At 45.4% G+C, this 15,602-nt stretch overlaps 1 protein-coding gene across 5 annotated transcripts in view; it reads left to right on the top strand.

Moving 5' to 3' along the window:
- Positions 1-9,888, top strand: part of TRPV5 (transient receptor potential cation channel subfamily V member 5) — a 37,908-nt gene extending 28,020 nt beyond the window's left edge. For all 5 annotated transcript variants that reach the window (XM_059712035.1, XM_059712033.1, XM_059712034.1 and 2 more), the window contains 2 exons: positions 4,690-4,796; positions 5,520-9,888. In XM_059712035.1, coding sequence (XP_059568018.1) covers positions 4,690-4,796; positions 5,520-5,808 — 396 coding nt within the window. In that variant the 3' untranslated portion in view covers positions 5,809-9,888. The remainder of the gene's footprint in view (positions 1-4,689; positions 4,797-5,519) is intronic.
- Positions 9,889-15,602: the final 5,714 nt, after the last annotated feature.

Here is a 15,602-nt window from a genome sequence, read left to right as displayed (position 1 = left end):
ATCAGTCTGTGTAAGTCCTTTTGTCTGAGGTGGGTTTTCTGTAGACAGCAGACATGCTTTCTTATCCATTCAGCTACCCTATGTCTTTTGATTGGGGCATTTAATCCATTTATATTTAAAGTTATTACTGATAGGTACTTGTTTGTTGCCATTTTTATTCTTTATGCCTGTGTTCCTTCTTCCCTTCCTATTTTTTCTTTTTACAGCAGACCCTTTAGCATTTCTTGCATTGCTGGTTTGGTGGTAATAAACTCCCTTAGTCCTTTTCTGTCTGTGAAGCTCCTAATTTCACCCTCAATTTTGATTGATAGCCTTGCTGGGTACAGTATTCTTGGATTCAGACCCTTCCTTTGCATGACTTTGTATATTTCATTTTATTCCCTTCTGGCCTGATGTGTTTCTGTTGAGAAATCAGTCACTAGTCTGATGGGGGTTCCTTTGTAGGTAACTTTCTGTCTCTCTCTGGCAGCCTTTAAGATTCTTACTTTGTCCTTGGTTTTTGACAGTTTAATTATGATGTGTCTTGGTGTTGGTCTTTTGGCACTCTGTGAGCTTTTTGGACTTATGTGAGTTTTTTCTTCTTTATATCAAGGAAGTTTTCTGTCATTATTTCTTCAAACCGGTTTTATATTCCTTGCTCAGTTTCCTCTCCTTCTGGCACACCTATTATGTGGATGTTAATTAGTTTCCTTTTGTCCCACAGTTCCCTTAGGCTCTCCTCCTGTTTTTTAAGGTTTTTTGTTTTGTTTTGTTTTCTAGATACTGCTCTGCTTGGGTATTTTTTCCTACCTTGTCTTCTAGCTCACTGATGTGGTCCTCTGCTTCTTTCAGTCTACTATTGATGCTTTCTATTGAGTTCTTTATTGCAGCAATGTCATTTTTTTCATTTCTTCTTGGTTCTTCTTCATTTCCTCTTGGTTCTTACACATGTTGTTGAATTTGTCTTCCATCCTTTTCAGCCACCTTATGACCATTGCTCTGAATTCTTTCTCTGACATATTGCTTGCCTCCATTTTGTTTATTTTATGGTGATTCCTCCTGTTCTTTCATATGCGGGCTGTTTCTATGTCTCCCCATGATCGCTCCCCTCTGGATGTCTGGTTATGTAGCTCTCTGTCTTGCATTGACTTTCCCTAGATGATATCTGACCTTTACATCCACAGATTGCCTCACCAGCTGTATTTAATTTGCCAGTTCTGGGTGGATGTAATCCATTCAGCTGTTCCTTCTATCTGCTCTATAAGAAGGCACAGGGCTCATCTATGTATTCACACCGCTTTGTCTCCTCCTGGACAGACTTTCTTGGCACTCATGGTCAGAGAGACTAGAGTTTTGGTGTTTCTGGGTTTGCAGCTGAGGCAGCTTGTTCCTGGGGGTTGTGGTTGTAGGGTCCTGGGAAGTATCTGAAGTCTGCCCAGTGGAAGGTAAGGCTGGGCTTCAGATCACTGCCACTCTTCCCTTTAAGATGGTGTTGTCTCTGTGGCAGAGCCAGCCACTCTGGGAGAGATTTCAGCAGCAGTAGAGGCTGCCAATCCAGGGGAGCCCCGTCCGCAGTCCCCAACAATTCCTTGGAATATAGCTGTCCCTCACTCACAAATATAGACACTCCCTGCACATCCATACACCCTCCTTTCATTCTCTAACTCACACACTATCTTACAGCTTGCCATCCCATTGGTAGCCATCTTGGATCTCCTATATCCTACTTTTTAATTTGGACCTTATCTTCTATAACTCCCTGTTTCTCTATGATCTGTTTTTAAAATATATTTTTATTGATTTCAGAGAGGAAGGGAGTGGGAGAGAGAAATAGAACATTGATGAGAGAGAGACATGATCAGCTGCCTTATCATGTCTCCACAGGGATTGAGCCCACAACCTGGGCATGAGCCCAGACTTGGAATAGAACCATGACCTTGTGGTTCATAGGTCAATGCTTAACCACTGAGTAACACTGGCAGGGCTGTTCTGTTTCTTTTATATCATGATAGGCTAATAAAATTTTAGAGTTGGAAATTCCTTTAGTGGTCCTCTAGTTGAGTTTCTATCCATTGTGTAATCATTTATTGGCCAGAGAGTCATTCAATATCTTTTTAAATGCTGATTGGGATCTTATTATCATGTGGATTTGGGCAGTGATTGGGAGGAGGCAAGTTTATTTCACATTTTAAGTGTTTTTTTGTTATTAGAAAAGCCCATGTTACATTGAGCTGAAACACATTTTTCTATAATTCCATTCTTTGGCCCAAGTTTTCTTGTATAATGCAGAACACACCCTTCCCTATTTGAATACAGCTATTAGTTAATCCCTCAAACTTTTCATTCATTTTATAATAATTGTTTAGATAATAATTATGAGTTGGGAAGTGTCCAGGAGCTGGAGGATACAAGCACGAACACACCAATGCAAGCTGTGTCCTCATGGACCTTACATGAGCTTGGAAAGACAGACATCAAACAAATGACTTCGCAGGAAGCTGTACAATTGTAGTAAAAGTGTCACAGAGAAGTAGAAGATGCTATGAGCAGGGTGCAACAGGGGAGTCTGACAGGAAAGTTAGGAAAGGCTTTTCTGATGGAGTGACATTTAAGAGGAGCCCTAAACATGGGTAAGAATTAACCAGTTAAGAAGAATAAGGAAGAAAGATAAAGATTAGGATTTGAATCTATCAGGACTCTTGGCTACAGGACAGAAAATCAAACTTAAATAGACTTAAGAAAGGCAGTGGGAGGAGTTTGTGTTGGCCTCCATAAATAAAAAGTTTAAATAATTAAACTAAATTTAGGTATGTCTGGTTGGAGCCCAGATCGTTTCAGGCACTATACCAGCTTTTCTGTTCTGCTCACTGTTGTCCAGCTTTTCTAAGGGAAGCTGTAAACTCCCAAAGGAATGAGCAAGTGTACTTCATAGCACAATGCCAAGGGCCCCATTCATGTTGTATCCTGATGCTGTGAAATGTGCCTTTAAAAGAGCATCTTCCTTCCAGTGAACCCAGTCTCAGTTCTATCTCATTGCAACAAGTCTGAGTTATACAACTGGATAGTGGTGGTGGTGGTAATGGAAGAGGAGTCTGGGGAGAACAGACTAATCAACCAGAACTGTATGCAGACAAATCTTCTTCAATTGATGAAGTGGGGGTAGAGGAGGAGAGATTATCTAAATGAAAGATGGGCCCTGTTACCAGAGAAGGTGGGGGTTTCAAAGATAGCGCAAAGAAAACAAAAAGTGTCCTTTTCAAGATAAAGAGGAAGAAAAGCTATCCAGGGAAAGGGAATGGAATGATTGAAAGTCCTGAGTTTGGATGGAACTTGGTACAACTAGGAAACTGAGAGAAGGTCAAGAGAAGTGCAGCTGGGACCGGTTTGGCTCAGTGGATAGAGCGTCGGCCTGAGGACTGAAAGGTCCCAGGTTCGATTCCGGTCAAGGGCATGTACCTTGGTTGCGGGCAAATCCCCAGTGGGGGGTGTGCAGGAGGCAGCTGATCGATGTTTCTCTCTCATCGATGTTTCTAACTCTCTATCTTTCTCCTTTCCTCTCTGTAAAAAATCAATTATATATATATATATATATATATATATATATATATATATATACATATATATATATATATATATATATATATATATATATATATATATTTTTTAAAGAGAAGTGTAGAGTACTAGAAAGACACAGGGTGTAAGAATGGAAAATGGAGAACTGGGCATTTTAAAGGATTGGCAGTCATTTCAATTAATGAAGCTTCTTGGCCCCAATCCATCCTGGCTGCATGCTCCTGTTCATGCCCTAATAGATCATGGGCCTTTCAAAACTGGGATGGTCCTGATATAATCAGAGGAATGCAGCATGAAGAGTGGGCATGCCCTTCCTTGCTTTGGACAATAAACCATGAATAGCACCTAAAATTGAGCTTATGATCAACTAGAACCCCGCATTTCTGTTACCCAACTTACTTCGCTAAGCTCTGTCACTGTTTTCCTGTACTTACACAGACACTTGAGTCTTAAACATAAATAAAGAACCTTATATTTGGTTTCCTTAAGTTTTATGTTATTGGTTTCTGCCCAGCATTCCTGTCTGGTGAGATCATTTTTATATTGCTTCTGTCACCTTGCAAATTACATATCCCTCCCTATTTTGTGTCACGGGTATATTTGATAAGTTTTTCTTCTGTTAAATTTAAGTAATTAATGAAGGCTGGGCAAAGTACAGAACATGTGACATGCCACTAGAATTTTCCCTGCTAAGTGTGCCATCATTAGCCTACTCTCTTCCTTGTTAGGATATTTGCTACAAGTTCTCTGAGCACTGGCAACCTTACTTAATCCTCAAGATCATAGAGATTCTATTTAATAATTTTATTTAAATCAGGATCATTGGTCTATGGCTTTCCTATGAAAGAGCAAATGAAATTACTTTGGAGTGAGTCACTTTTAATGAATCTGAATAGTAATGTAGGGGTCACTGTTTTATTCAAAGCACTCATAAAATATTCTTGTCCTTTTCTGATGAATTAGGAGTAAAGCAGATAGCATGGTGCCTGGCACAGGTGAGGGGAAGGATCAATGACTGTCATCTCCATTGATATCTGCTGTCTCTATTCCATAGTTGCCCTTGGGTTCTCTGTCTGTGTTCTTTGAACCACATGGCTCCTTCTGAGTTCTTCCTCTACCTCTCCCCCTGTCCAGGTTGTGGCCACCACCGTGATGCTGGAGAGAAAGATGCCTCGCTTCCTGTGGCCTCGCTCTGGGATCTGTGGGTACAAGTACGGGCTAGGGGACCGCTGGTTCCTGCGGTGAGTGACAATGTATATGCGTGAACTGAAATGTGTGTGATGCCATGGGAACAAGGGTGACCAGTTCCACATTTATCACCCTCCTCTCCATTCTTGAGATCCCCATTGGACCTTAGGGAGAAGTCATCACTCTATACAGTGACCCTGCATTAGCCAGTTTGAGGGAGGAGGCTGGAGCCGAGGAGGGTAGAAAGAATGATGATAGCTGATGCCAGGCTATGTGTCCATCAGGGCATGTGAAAAACTACATGTATGTATCTATGCTTGGATGTGGAGATGGACTACCCAACTTGTTATAATCTTATTCCCAGATGACCCCCATTCTAGTATGTTCTTGCCTAAAGCTAACCTCCTTCATACTCTATTCTTAGCTCCTAACCTGTTTCTTCTCTCCTCTTATTTATGTCCTGAATTTTACCTCATTTTTATGATACAATTTTTTATTAATTGGCTTTTTTCTCTTTCATATTCACCCATATTCCCCACCATCATACTCACACTCAAATCCTGAGTTCAAGACCTCCTTGGTCTCTACCCCAGTTAGTCCTTCATTCTATTGCACTTTCCTTCACTTGACCCTGGGTGCTCTTCTTATGTCACCTCTGCTCCTAACCTTCCCCTTTCCTCTTGGTCCAGTCTCCTACATGTGCCCCATTCACCTCTGTTCCTCCCCACAGCCCATCTCTGCCCACCTCAACTGAGTGCTTTCCCTTTTCCCCTCAGAATCGAGAGCCTCCATGATCAAAATACGTTGCGAATGCTTCGCTATGTGGAAGCTTTCAAGTCCTCAGATAGGGAGGATGAACATCTTTCTGAGAAACATCTCTCTGTGGTTGAAAATGGGACTCGAGCCAGAGGCTCTCTGACCCTCCCAACGCCCTCCCTGTCCCGGACCACATCCCGCAGCAGCAGTCACCGGGGTTGGGAGATCCTTCGTCGCAACACCCTGGGACACTTGAATCTTGGACTGGAGCTTGGTGAGGGTGATGGAGAGGAAAATATGTATTTATGATTAGAACTCCTGTTGCTCTTGACATAGCTCCAGGTGGCCTGGGTGGGAAGCAGGGAGAGAGGCACTTTCCTATACAAGTATCTAACTTCCATGCTGTTAATAATGGGAGGGGATGGACAGAATAATATTTGAAGGTCGTGTCTCAAACTTCATCTAAGCATTTCTGGAGATGGGCAATAGGCAAGTGTTGTCCGACACATCTTCTGAAAGCCCTACATCTTAGGAAAAGAAGGTTTTGTTTTGTTTTTAGCAAAGTTGGGCTTGGCCATCAAAGACATGAAATAGGGATGCTAGACTAATAATATCTGGATCATCTCTTTGCTTCTTGAAGGTACTGGAAAGTAGTAAGCTGTGTAGCCTGCCTGGATCCACATGCTGAATGTGGGAAAAGACAGGCATGGCCCTGAGGTTGTGGCTCTTCCCTTTTTCCTATAGCCCTGAAGGGCTCTCTCCCCACGTAGCAACCAAACCCCAACTAGAAGACTGTGAGAAAAAAGGTTCTTCATCCTTGCTTTATTTTTTTAATTTATTGTGGTAATATACACATAAAATGATGACTTTAATCATTTATAGGTATACAATTCCATGGCATTAATTATATTCACATTGTTGTTCAACTATCACCAGTATTTATTTATAGAACATTTTCATCATCTTATGGTGAAACTCTTATACCCATTCAACATTAATTCCCCATTATCTGCTCCCTAGAGCCCCTGATAATTAATGTTCTACTTTCTTTTATAAATTTGACTACTCTAGGCACCTCATAAAAGTGAAATCATACAATTAGTTCTATTGTATCTGGTGTATTTCACTTAGCATAATGCTTTCAAGGTTCATTCATGTTTTAGCATGTATAAGAATTTCATTCTTTTTAAAGACTAAATTAATTTAATTGTATGCATATACAAATTATGTTTATCGATTCATCATGGTTGGACATTTGGGTTGTTTCCACCTTTTGACTATTATGAGTAATACTGTTACAAATATTAGTGTACAATTATCTAAGTCCCTGGTTTCAATTCCTTTGGGTACACACAAGTGGAGTTGCTGGATCTTACTGTAATCTTTGCCTAATGTTTTGAGAAACTGCCATATTCTTTTCCTCAGTGGATGTGCTCTTTTACATTTCCTCCAGCAATATACGTACAGTGTTCCAATTTCTCCACATCCTCATCAACACTTGTTACTTTTTGTGTTGTTATTGCTGTTGTTGTTATTGAGAGTAGGCATCCTAATAGATGTGAAGTGGTATCTTATTGTAATTTTGGTTTGCGTTTCCTTAATGCCTAATGACATTGAATACCTTTTTGTGTGCTTGTTGACTACGTGTAAATCTATTTTTTTTTTAGAAATGTGTATTGACGTCCTTTGCCTATGTTTCAATTGTGTTGATTTTTTTTGTCTTTGTTTCTGAGTTCCTTGATTTTTGAGGCTCAGAGTGTAAAGTGTTTGTATCTTGTTTGCATCATGGTGTGTGTTTTTAAGTATGTGTGTCAAATAATGCCTTTCAATGCTTGAATGGCCCAAACATTTCTTTTATGGGATTCTCCCTAGTCTGTCCCTCTGGTAGCTCTTTAGCAGTTGACCAACCTTGTGACTAGAGGTAGCTCCCAGCTAAGTCTCCTGCCATCCCCAACTCCCTTTGCCCCTTTGCTGAGTTGTTGGGTGGATGACAATAATAGAAGAGGGGCCATCCCTCTTCAGGAAGGACATTGATAACTGGGTGTCAGGGTGCTCATTATAGGAACTCAGGTGTAGCCTCCCTCTTGACTCCAGCCCGTTCCTTCTCATCTTAGCCCCATCATCTCCCTCACCAAAAAACCATAATAACTTTTAAGAGGACTATAGTCTATAACAGCAAAGAGATATGTGGGATTTGTGAAACCATAAACAGGTTCACCCAGATACTCATGCAAAGCAAGGAATAGTATGGGATGGTGAGGGGTCACATGAGTGAGCATGCATGCACACACTCACACACATGGAGGGTACAAAGGTGGTATGGGTTCTTAAAGTGTTCAGTCAATCACCATGATCCCTTGTATTTTCTTTTACCTTGGAAGTATGTCCTCCCCTGTTGACAGCTATATTCCCACCTGTGTTCCAGATTCAGTTTTCTTTCTGTCTCTTCTGTCATCTGTGCCTATCACTTTTTTCTCTAATGTTCTCATGTGTGTATCTTCAACCCCTCCCTCCCTACTAGTTCTAGTCAGCAAATAACCGTGCTCTATTCTTTTCCATCTTCAAACAAGTTGCACCTCCACCTCACCACCGCCTTTTAGCTATGACTGCCCCACCTTTTTTCTCTCCCTTTCTCTTCAGGGCCAAATTTCTTAAGAGAAGACTCCATTTTCCACTGACCTTACACAGTTTCCTCAATCCATTGTGATGTGACCTTATCTCTCCATGCTACTGATATCACTCTCATCAAGGTTATCTATCTAACTGTAGTTAAATCCACTGAAATACTCAGTCTTGCTTGAACTTTCTCTAGCATCTGTCAGATTATAGGCAACCTCTCAGCATATCCACAGCCACATACTATACCACCCTATCTGCTTCTCTTCACCAATCCCTTCAATATTTTCTGTCCATAGGCTCTGTTTTTCCCACCACCTGGGCAGTCCCATCCACCTCGTAGAGTGCATTAGCATGCACATGTTTGTGATTCCCAATCCCTTATCTTCAATTTAGATATGTCTCCCAAGCTCCAGGCATGAACAGCTTGGATTCCTATCTATTGCACATCTGTACCTAGATATTTTACAGACATCTCAAATTCAACATGTCCCAAACTGAACAACTTTTCTTCCTCACCAAACCTGCTCCTCCGCCAATGTTTCCAACCAAATCAAAGTTGCCCAAGTCAGAATCCTTGGTGCTATCTACATCTGTCTCAACTCTCATCTCTTGTGGATTCTTTGCTTAAAACACCTCCTTTGAAAAGTAACTAGTAGTGATTAATAATGCATCACATGGTACAAAATTGAGAGAGCACACAAGATATACAGGGGTGGGGAGAAGCTTTTCTACCTCTGTCCCAGCTCTTCTGGTGTTCTTTCCAGTGGCATTCACTTATAAACGTTTGTTATTTATCCTTCCAAAATTACTCTCTGCATATCCAAGCATATGTATGTATGTTCCTCTTAAAAATACATATAATAGCCCAGCCAGTGTGGCTCAGTGGTTGAGCATCAACCTATGAACCAGGAAGTCACAGTTCAGTTCCTGGTCAGGGCACATGCCCAGGATTTTGGGCCTGATTCCTAGTAGGGGGTGTGCAGGAGGCATCCGATATTATATGTACATAAATACATATAACAGAACAGTATATTAGGAAAACAGTCCTTGCTTTTCTCATTTAATATATTTTGAAGATTGTTCCATGACACTATGACATAAAAACAACCCCTTTCATTTGTCTCTGCCTCTCTGAATCCCACTGGCATTCTAAAATGGGCCACTGTTATCTCTTGCCTGCATCACGGGATTAGGTTCCTAACTGCTCTCTCTGCTTATAGTGCACACTACAGCCAAAATGACCTTTGTAAAATGCAACTTTTGCCTCAAAGGGTGGTCTTCTGAAAGCCCTTCCATGAGCCGACCCCTGGCAACTTCTTCAGCCTCCTCACATATATCTCCTCTTGCACTCTGTCACCAAGCTAAATTATTATATTATTATTAGTTACTCCATGGTGCTATATTCTCCTTATCCTTGACCTTCACAATTTGTGGACCTTTCTGCACCTATTCCCCCTTCTGTCTTTGTAACTCGTGTTCATCCTACTGGTCTCAATGATCATACACTGATTGTGTGTTTGTGTGTGGGGGGGTGGTGTTCCTAACACATAGGCTGGGCTAGAGTCCACCTGCTCTATGTTCTCAGGCCATCTATTTTTTCTTTTTATTATGCATCCTGAACTTTATTGTACTTACTTGTTTAAATGTCCATCTTCTTTAGTGGATTCTAAGGCAAAGATGACGTCCATCTCATTCATCACTGTGTTGCCAATGCGTGGCATAATTCCTGGTACAACGAAGTGGAAAATAAATATCTATTAACTCAATCTATTAATGATTGACCTGTTTTTATTCTAAGTTTTCCCAGTGCGGTAACAAATGCCTGCCTTTGAGTGGGGTTGCAATCATTAAAAATGAGCAGATGGTATGGGTAGAAACACTTTGGAAAGGAAAAACACCATCACAAATGTGATGTGTGTGTGTGTGTGTGTGTGTGTGTGTGTGTGTGTGTGTGTGTGTGTGTGTCTATATGAGAGAGAATGAGAGAGAGAGACAGAGAGAGAGGTGGGGGGAAGGAGACGGAGGAGAAAGAAGTGGATATTATGAGGAAGAAGAAAAGAAGGGAAGAACAACCACAGCCCCAGAGCTCTGGGACCAGATCTTACTGAACCATCTGGTGTGTGGTATCCTCTGAAAGCAGCAGTGAAGACCTCAAGATCCTGATGAGAAAGGCAAATATGCAGACACAGCCACTGCTGCATGACAGACAGACAAGGTGAGTGAACCAGGAGCTGAAGGGTTCAAGTGGCCGGCAGATGTTCTTGCCCCAATGAGCAGCCATTTGTTGCTCCAGAGAGAGGGACAGGGGACAGAGAAAAACTGCTGTTTCTGCCTCAGGAATTCTTAGGGTACCCCCAAACGGTTACCATTCTCCCCTCCCGTCTCCCTCCTCCCCGGTGACTTCGGAATACAGAAGACAGAAAATTCTCATTTCTGAGCACCTCACACACCAGAGGCAGGGAGGTGACTGGAGGGACATTTTATTCTCTCAGGAGACCCTGCACTTTATAAACATGTCCCCTCCCAGCTGCTTGGAAAGCATTTGATTGACAAGGTTCTAGTAGGGAGGGTTGTGGAGCCCCCAGGAATGCCTCTGCCAGTGGCCTTGGGAAGGAAGGGCAGAGGTCACTGTCCTTCCCTTGTGCCACGCTGAAGGAATGCCAGATAAGGTCTGGGCCCTACAGGTGAGGGAGGCAGAAACCAGAGAGGCTGGCGAAGAATGGAAGACTTTGTGGGTCCCTGGGGCATGGTGCATATGGCAAAACTGGGTGGAAAAATAGAGGTGGAGCGAGGGCCAACTGTGGCCTCCACAAGGCGCCTTTGCACACCTGAGTTCACATGATGAAAGCTGTGAAAATACCTTGACGCAGGATCAAGGATCATTTACTTCTCCAGGTCAGGCCTACCTGGTTCTTAAAAGCCAATGGGGGGAGGGGGAGCAGGGGCAGGAATGAGAAATGTGCAAGGAAAGAAATGCTTTGACGGTAACAAGAGGTACGTTGGGTAATGTGGCCCCTGTCTCTGTCCTGGGACGGCAGCCAGGCAGGAGCCACCTGGGGTGGACTGGACACACCTGCTTCCTTTGCTTGTACTACCTCTTTGTTATCCTGGCTTGGAGGAGGAGGCGATTATAGCCCTGGGGCCCCAGGCAGTGGTGGCTTATGCAAGGCCAGGCTGCAGCTGGAGGGACTGGGTGTGCCTGACCCCACTCGCCTGTGTGTGCTGGGCATCTGTGACAGGGGTCTGCTTGTGTGTGCGCTTGCATGCAAGTAGTCCTTAAAGGGCCACTCTCTTTTTAACATGCTTTTTAACTCCTCTCCTTCCTCCTGCTGGGGTTAGTTGCTTGCATAACTCCTTCCTTATGTAGCTGTGAAGTCCACTGTGGGGGGCTGGAATGAGGTTCCTCCCAGAGATGCCAGCTCTGCCACCACTCCCACCCCCCACCCCCACCCCTGCCCCCAATGACTACATTGGCCAGAGACTAGCTTGGGTTCTGGGCTTATCTGAGGGCCACCCTGTTCACCTCCACCAGCTTTCTCATTGCCATGAGTGCCCCCACTAGGCAGCTGGGTCCTTTAGGGATAAGGAGTACAGGTAAAACGACCAGTTTCGCTTCGCTGCTCTGCCATGGGATTAGCTGATGGTTTCTGAAGTGTTTCCCTGACATGATTGTGGAAAGATAGTAGCATCATAATCATGAAAGCACATGGGCCACTAACATTTTACTCATGGAGGGAGTTTTTATGGGGATATACTTGCCGTCCCCTGGTTCACCTCTTTATGCTCCTGCCCTCTCTGTTTTTCCTCATCCATCTCCTTCCAATAAGAGGTAAGGAAGGGTGACAGATAGATCAAAGCCTGTGGCTCCCTGAAGGTGACCTTTGGCCCAGTCCTTTGAGATGCTCTCCTGTCCCAGGTCAGAGAGCATGACCCCTAAATGGATGACTAGTATCTCTTTCCAAGACTCTCAGACTTGGCCCCTCCTCTCCCTAGGTCTGGAGAGGACACCTGCCAATTGTTCTTTCTTATCTTTGGCAGAAGTCTCTGCCTCTTTATCCTCTCTCTCCCTCCTTGAGTGAACCTGGTGGGCACGAGGAGACAGTTCCAGGGCCCCCACAGCCTCTGTCCCAGGCCCTCTGGGCCTTAGGTCAGTGATCACTCCCTGTCCCTGAGTCCCAGGCCAGGGAGGAGAGGGACTCGGGACAGGATGGGGGTGGGGTGGAGTGGCTGCAACCAGCCACAGGTGTCTTTCTGAATACCAATTAATCTTTTAAAGGCAGAAGTCATTGTGTCTGTGTGGGCTGGGGATTGACAAACACCCTCCCCCCCTCCCAGGATACACACACACACTTCCCTGCTACCTTTCCTTGTTCTCCTGTCACCCTCTGGGCCTCTCTCTTGTACACTGACCCTCCTTTGCCTTTGGGGCCTAGGCAGGAAAATGCATCCACTAAATAGCTTGCAATTTCCTTGGCACAGATCATTCTCCATAGAACACAATTCAACATATACTGCATGCCAGGTACTCTGACAGGGAACAAGGACACAATGTGGTTTCCACTCTGCCTCTGAGGATCTACAAGTGGGGGAGATGGGCAGGTAAAGGGGCGATGCTAAGGCAGTGCTATTCTGTACAGAGAGCAGGGAGCACGGAGGAGGCTGGCACTAGTCCTGGCTGGGTGAGGATGGGTGCAGAAGAAAGAAAAGAGAGAACATAACATTTGAGCTGTGCTTCAAGGGATGAGCTAGAGTTTATACATCAGATACTTCCTGGGAGGCATCTTTCTAAACCAGGCTGGGACTGTGTGATTACTAAACCTGGTGCAGGCAAACGCCATAGGCCCTATTTCCTGCTACTCACTCCAATAGTAAACCAGGAGCTGGAGTTCAACAGTCTCTTTGGGAGCCAGTGGAGGGTGTGGGCCGTGAGATGATTGATACAGAAACCCACCCTATGCAGGTGGTAACAGTCTGAGGTGGGCTCTGCTCTGGTCCTCAGGGGGGATTTGCCCATGGGAGGGGATTGAAAGGGCTCCAAGACCCCAAAACAGTAGCAGAAGAGAGGACTGAGGGAGTAAGAACAGAGGCTGTTACTGTGCACCTGCCGTGGGGCCAGGTGCCTCCCACACCTGTCTCAGCTAATTCTCACCACCAGCTGTTGCTATTCTACTTTTCCAGACAGGCACCTGGGGCCCAGAGCAGGTGAGGGCCCAGCATAAGGTCAAGTGACCATGACTGTGCTCATTTTGCAGACAGAAAACTGAGGTTCAAACAAGTAGCTAATTTGCCCCAGACCTCTCAACTAGCAGTTAATAGTTTGGCTTTGAACCCAAATTGATATGTCCTCAAGGCCTTAGATCCTTCTATGACAAGATTCTAAGCCCCTAGACAAGACAGCTCTAAAGTCTTTACCAGAAAGTTATTTCAAATACTCCCTCCCAAGCAAAGTTAAAAAGGCAAGTGACTTACATTCATATGACACACTACAGCATATAAAGTCTTCTCGCGTCCCTTATCTTTTTTGTTGCTGTTAATCCTCACCTGAAGATACTAGTTTTTTTTTCCATTGATTTTTAGAGAGAGTGGAAGGGAGGGAGAAGAGAGAGGTCCATCGATTGGTTGCCTCCCAAACATGCCCCAACTGAGGGTCAAACCTATAACCCAGGGACTTGCCCTGGACCGGGAATTGAATGCACTACCTTTGGTGCATGGGCCAAATGCTCTAACCACTAAGAAACAGTGGCCAGGGCTCATGTCCCTCATCTTTAATGCTAACAACAACCCTGCAGAATCAATAGCACAGAGTGACTGTCCTCAGTTCACAAATGAGGAAGCCGATTCTCAGACTGTGATTGAAATCGAGGATCTCATCGGTGCAGGGCAGGATTACAAGCCCGGCTTCTGGGCTCCTGGAGAGACCTGTCCCACACAATCACTCTCTCCCCTGCCTGCATGGACAGATCCGCAAAACCAGACCTCCAGACCCGGAAAGTGGGGGACTACCCTCTACACCACGTCTTTGGCAAAGAACAACACAGAGGGTGGCTCTCAGAGACACCTCGGTGCCATGCTGGCTCACAGGCACTTGCATACCTCTGACAGTTTTAATACATGTCTGTCACCCTTGACGATGGCACACATCCTCAGCCACACAACCCACACTGGCACCTTCCACGTGGATGGCAGTGGGCAGCCCTGTGCTCTGGAGTCTCTCAGCACTGATCTGCTCCCGAGGGTTTTAGGCTGAGCCCTGATGCTGGACTTCCCTGTAGCTTGGGGACACATCTCAGTCAGCTGTTGTTGGGAACTTCAGGCAGGCTGGAAGAAGGGGGAGGAGCCCGGGAGGGGGGCTGACTTGAGTACTGGCCCCAGCACCCAGCAGGGCATGTGCTAAGGAGCTGATTCCTCGGGGCCAGCAAGGAGATCCCTATGAGGAGATCACCGGATGCACTATCGAATGGCTGACATTTACACTCCCACCTACCTGCACAGGGCTCCACACACCCGGGGCTCCACACACCCGGGGCTCCACACACCCGGGACTCCACACAACCGGGGCACCCGTGTCTGGAAAGCCTATCCCATGGGGCCTGGGTAGAATAGCATCTAGTACTTTCTATCTCTCCTAGTACTGGTCTCTGGTGGTGGCTGACCAGGGACCTGCCACTCCTGTTGCCTAGGGAAATTCCGAATTGCCCATAGCTATCTGGAGAAAGTCCTGCTTGGCTTCAGTCCCTGCCTTGTACCCAGCTGGGACACCGCCTCCTGGTCCCCTTGCTCCTGGCCTCTCCACCCTCCTCAACTCCTACCACACCCTGCTTAGGTATCTGCCACAGAATCTGCCCGGCCCCTCGTGCCCCAGCCTGTGCTGCCTCACAGTCCTCAGGGGCACTCCCTCCCTGAGGCTGCTCTGTCCAGGGGCAAAGCCACAAGCCTGGCTGTGGGGAGAGGAGGCCCAGAACTGCCACCTAGGTCTGCCTCTCAGGGGTCAGCCCGCTTCTCTATCCTGCTCCTGCATGCCTTACCCTGCTCCTCAGACTCTGACAGCTCCCCCCTGCAGTGTGCCCTGCCTGCAATTGGCAATTGCCCTGTTTTTAGACTGCTTGTTAAATAAATAGAATTTGAAAGGGTTTTTATCACCACCCTGTTGCACTTTCCCTGACTTTGGAGGGGGGAGGAAAAGACTAGAAGTGCAGGCGGGGCGCCTGTGGGGGAAGACTGCTGATAAAACGCTGCCTCGCAGGGCTGCTGGCCTAGCTGTGGTGTCCACTGAGAACACATGCTTTTGGAAAAGGGTCTTGCTTTTGGCTGGGGTTTTTCATAGTGATGATCTGATTTAGGATAATGACTAGATCCTGTCTTCTGCGCCGTAAACCAATCTGTTTACTCCTGGCCTGAGCCCAGTGTCCCACTGCCCAGAGTGAAGTGGAGGGAAGTGGCCCCCAGCCCCATCTCCAGGGATGCCCGCAGTGGAGGACTTTCCC

Source organism: Myotis daubentonii, chromosome 10, assembly GCF_963259705.1.
Source record: "Myotis daubentonii chromosome 10, mMyoDau2.1, whole genome shotgun sequence".
Taxonomy (NCBI): Eukaryota; Metazoa; Chordata; class Mammalia; order Chiroptera; family Vespertilionidae; genus Myotis; species Myotis daubentonii.
This window is presented reverse-complemented; position numbering and strand designations above follow the sequence as displayed.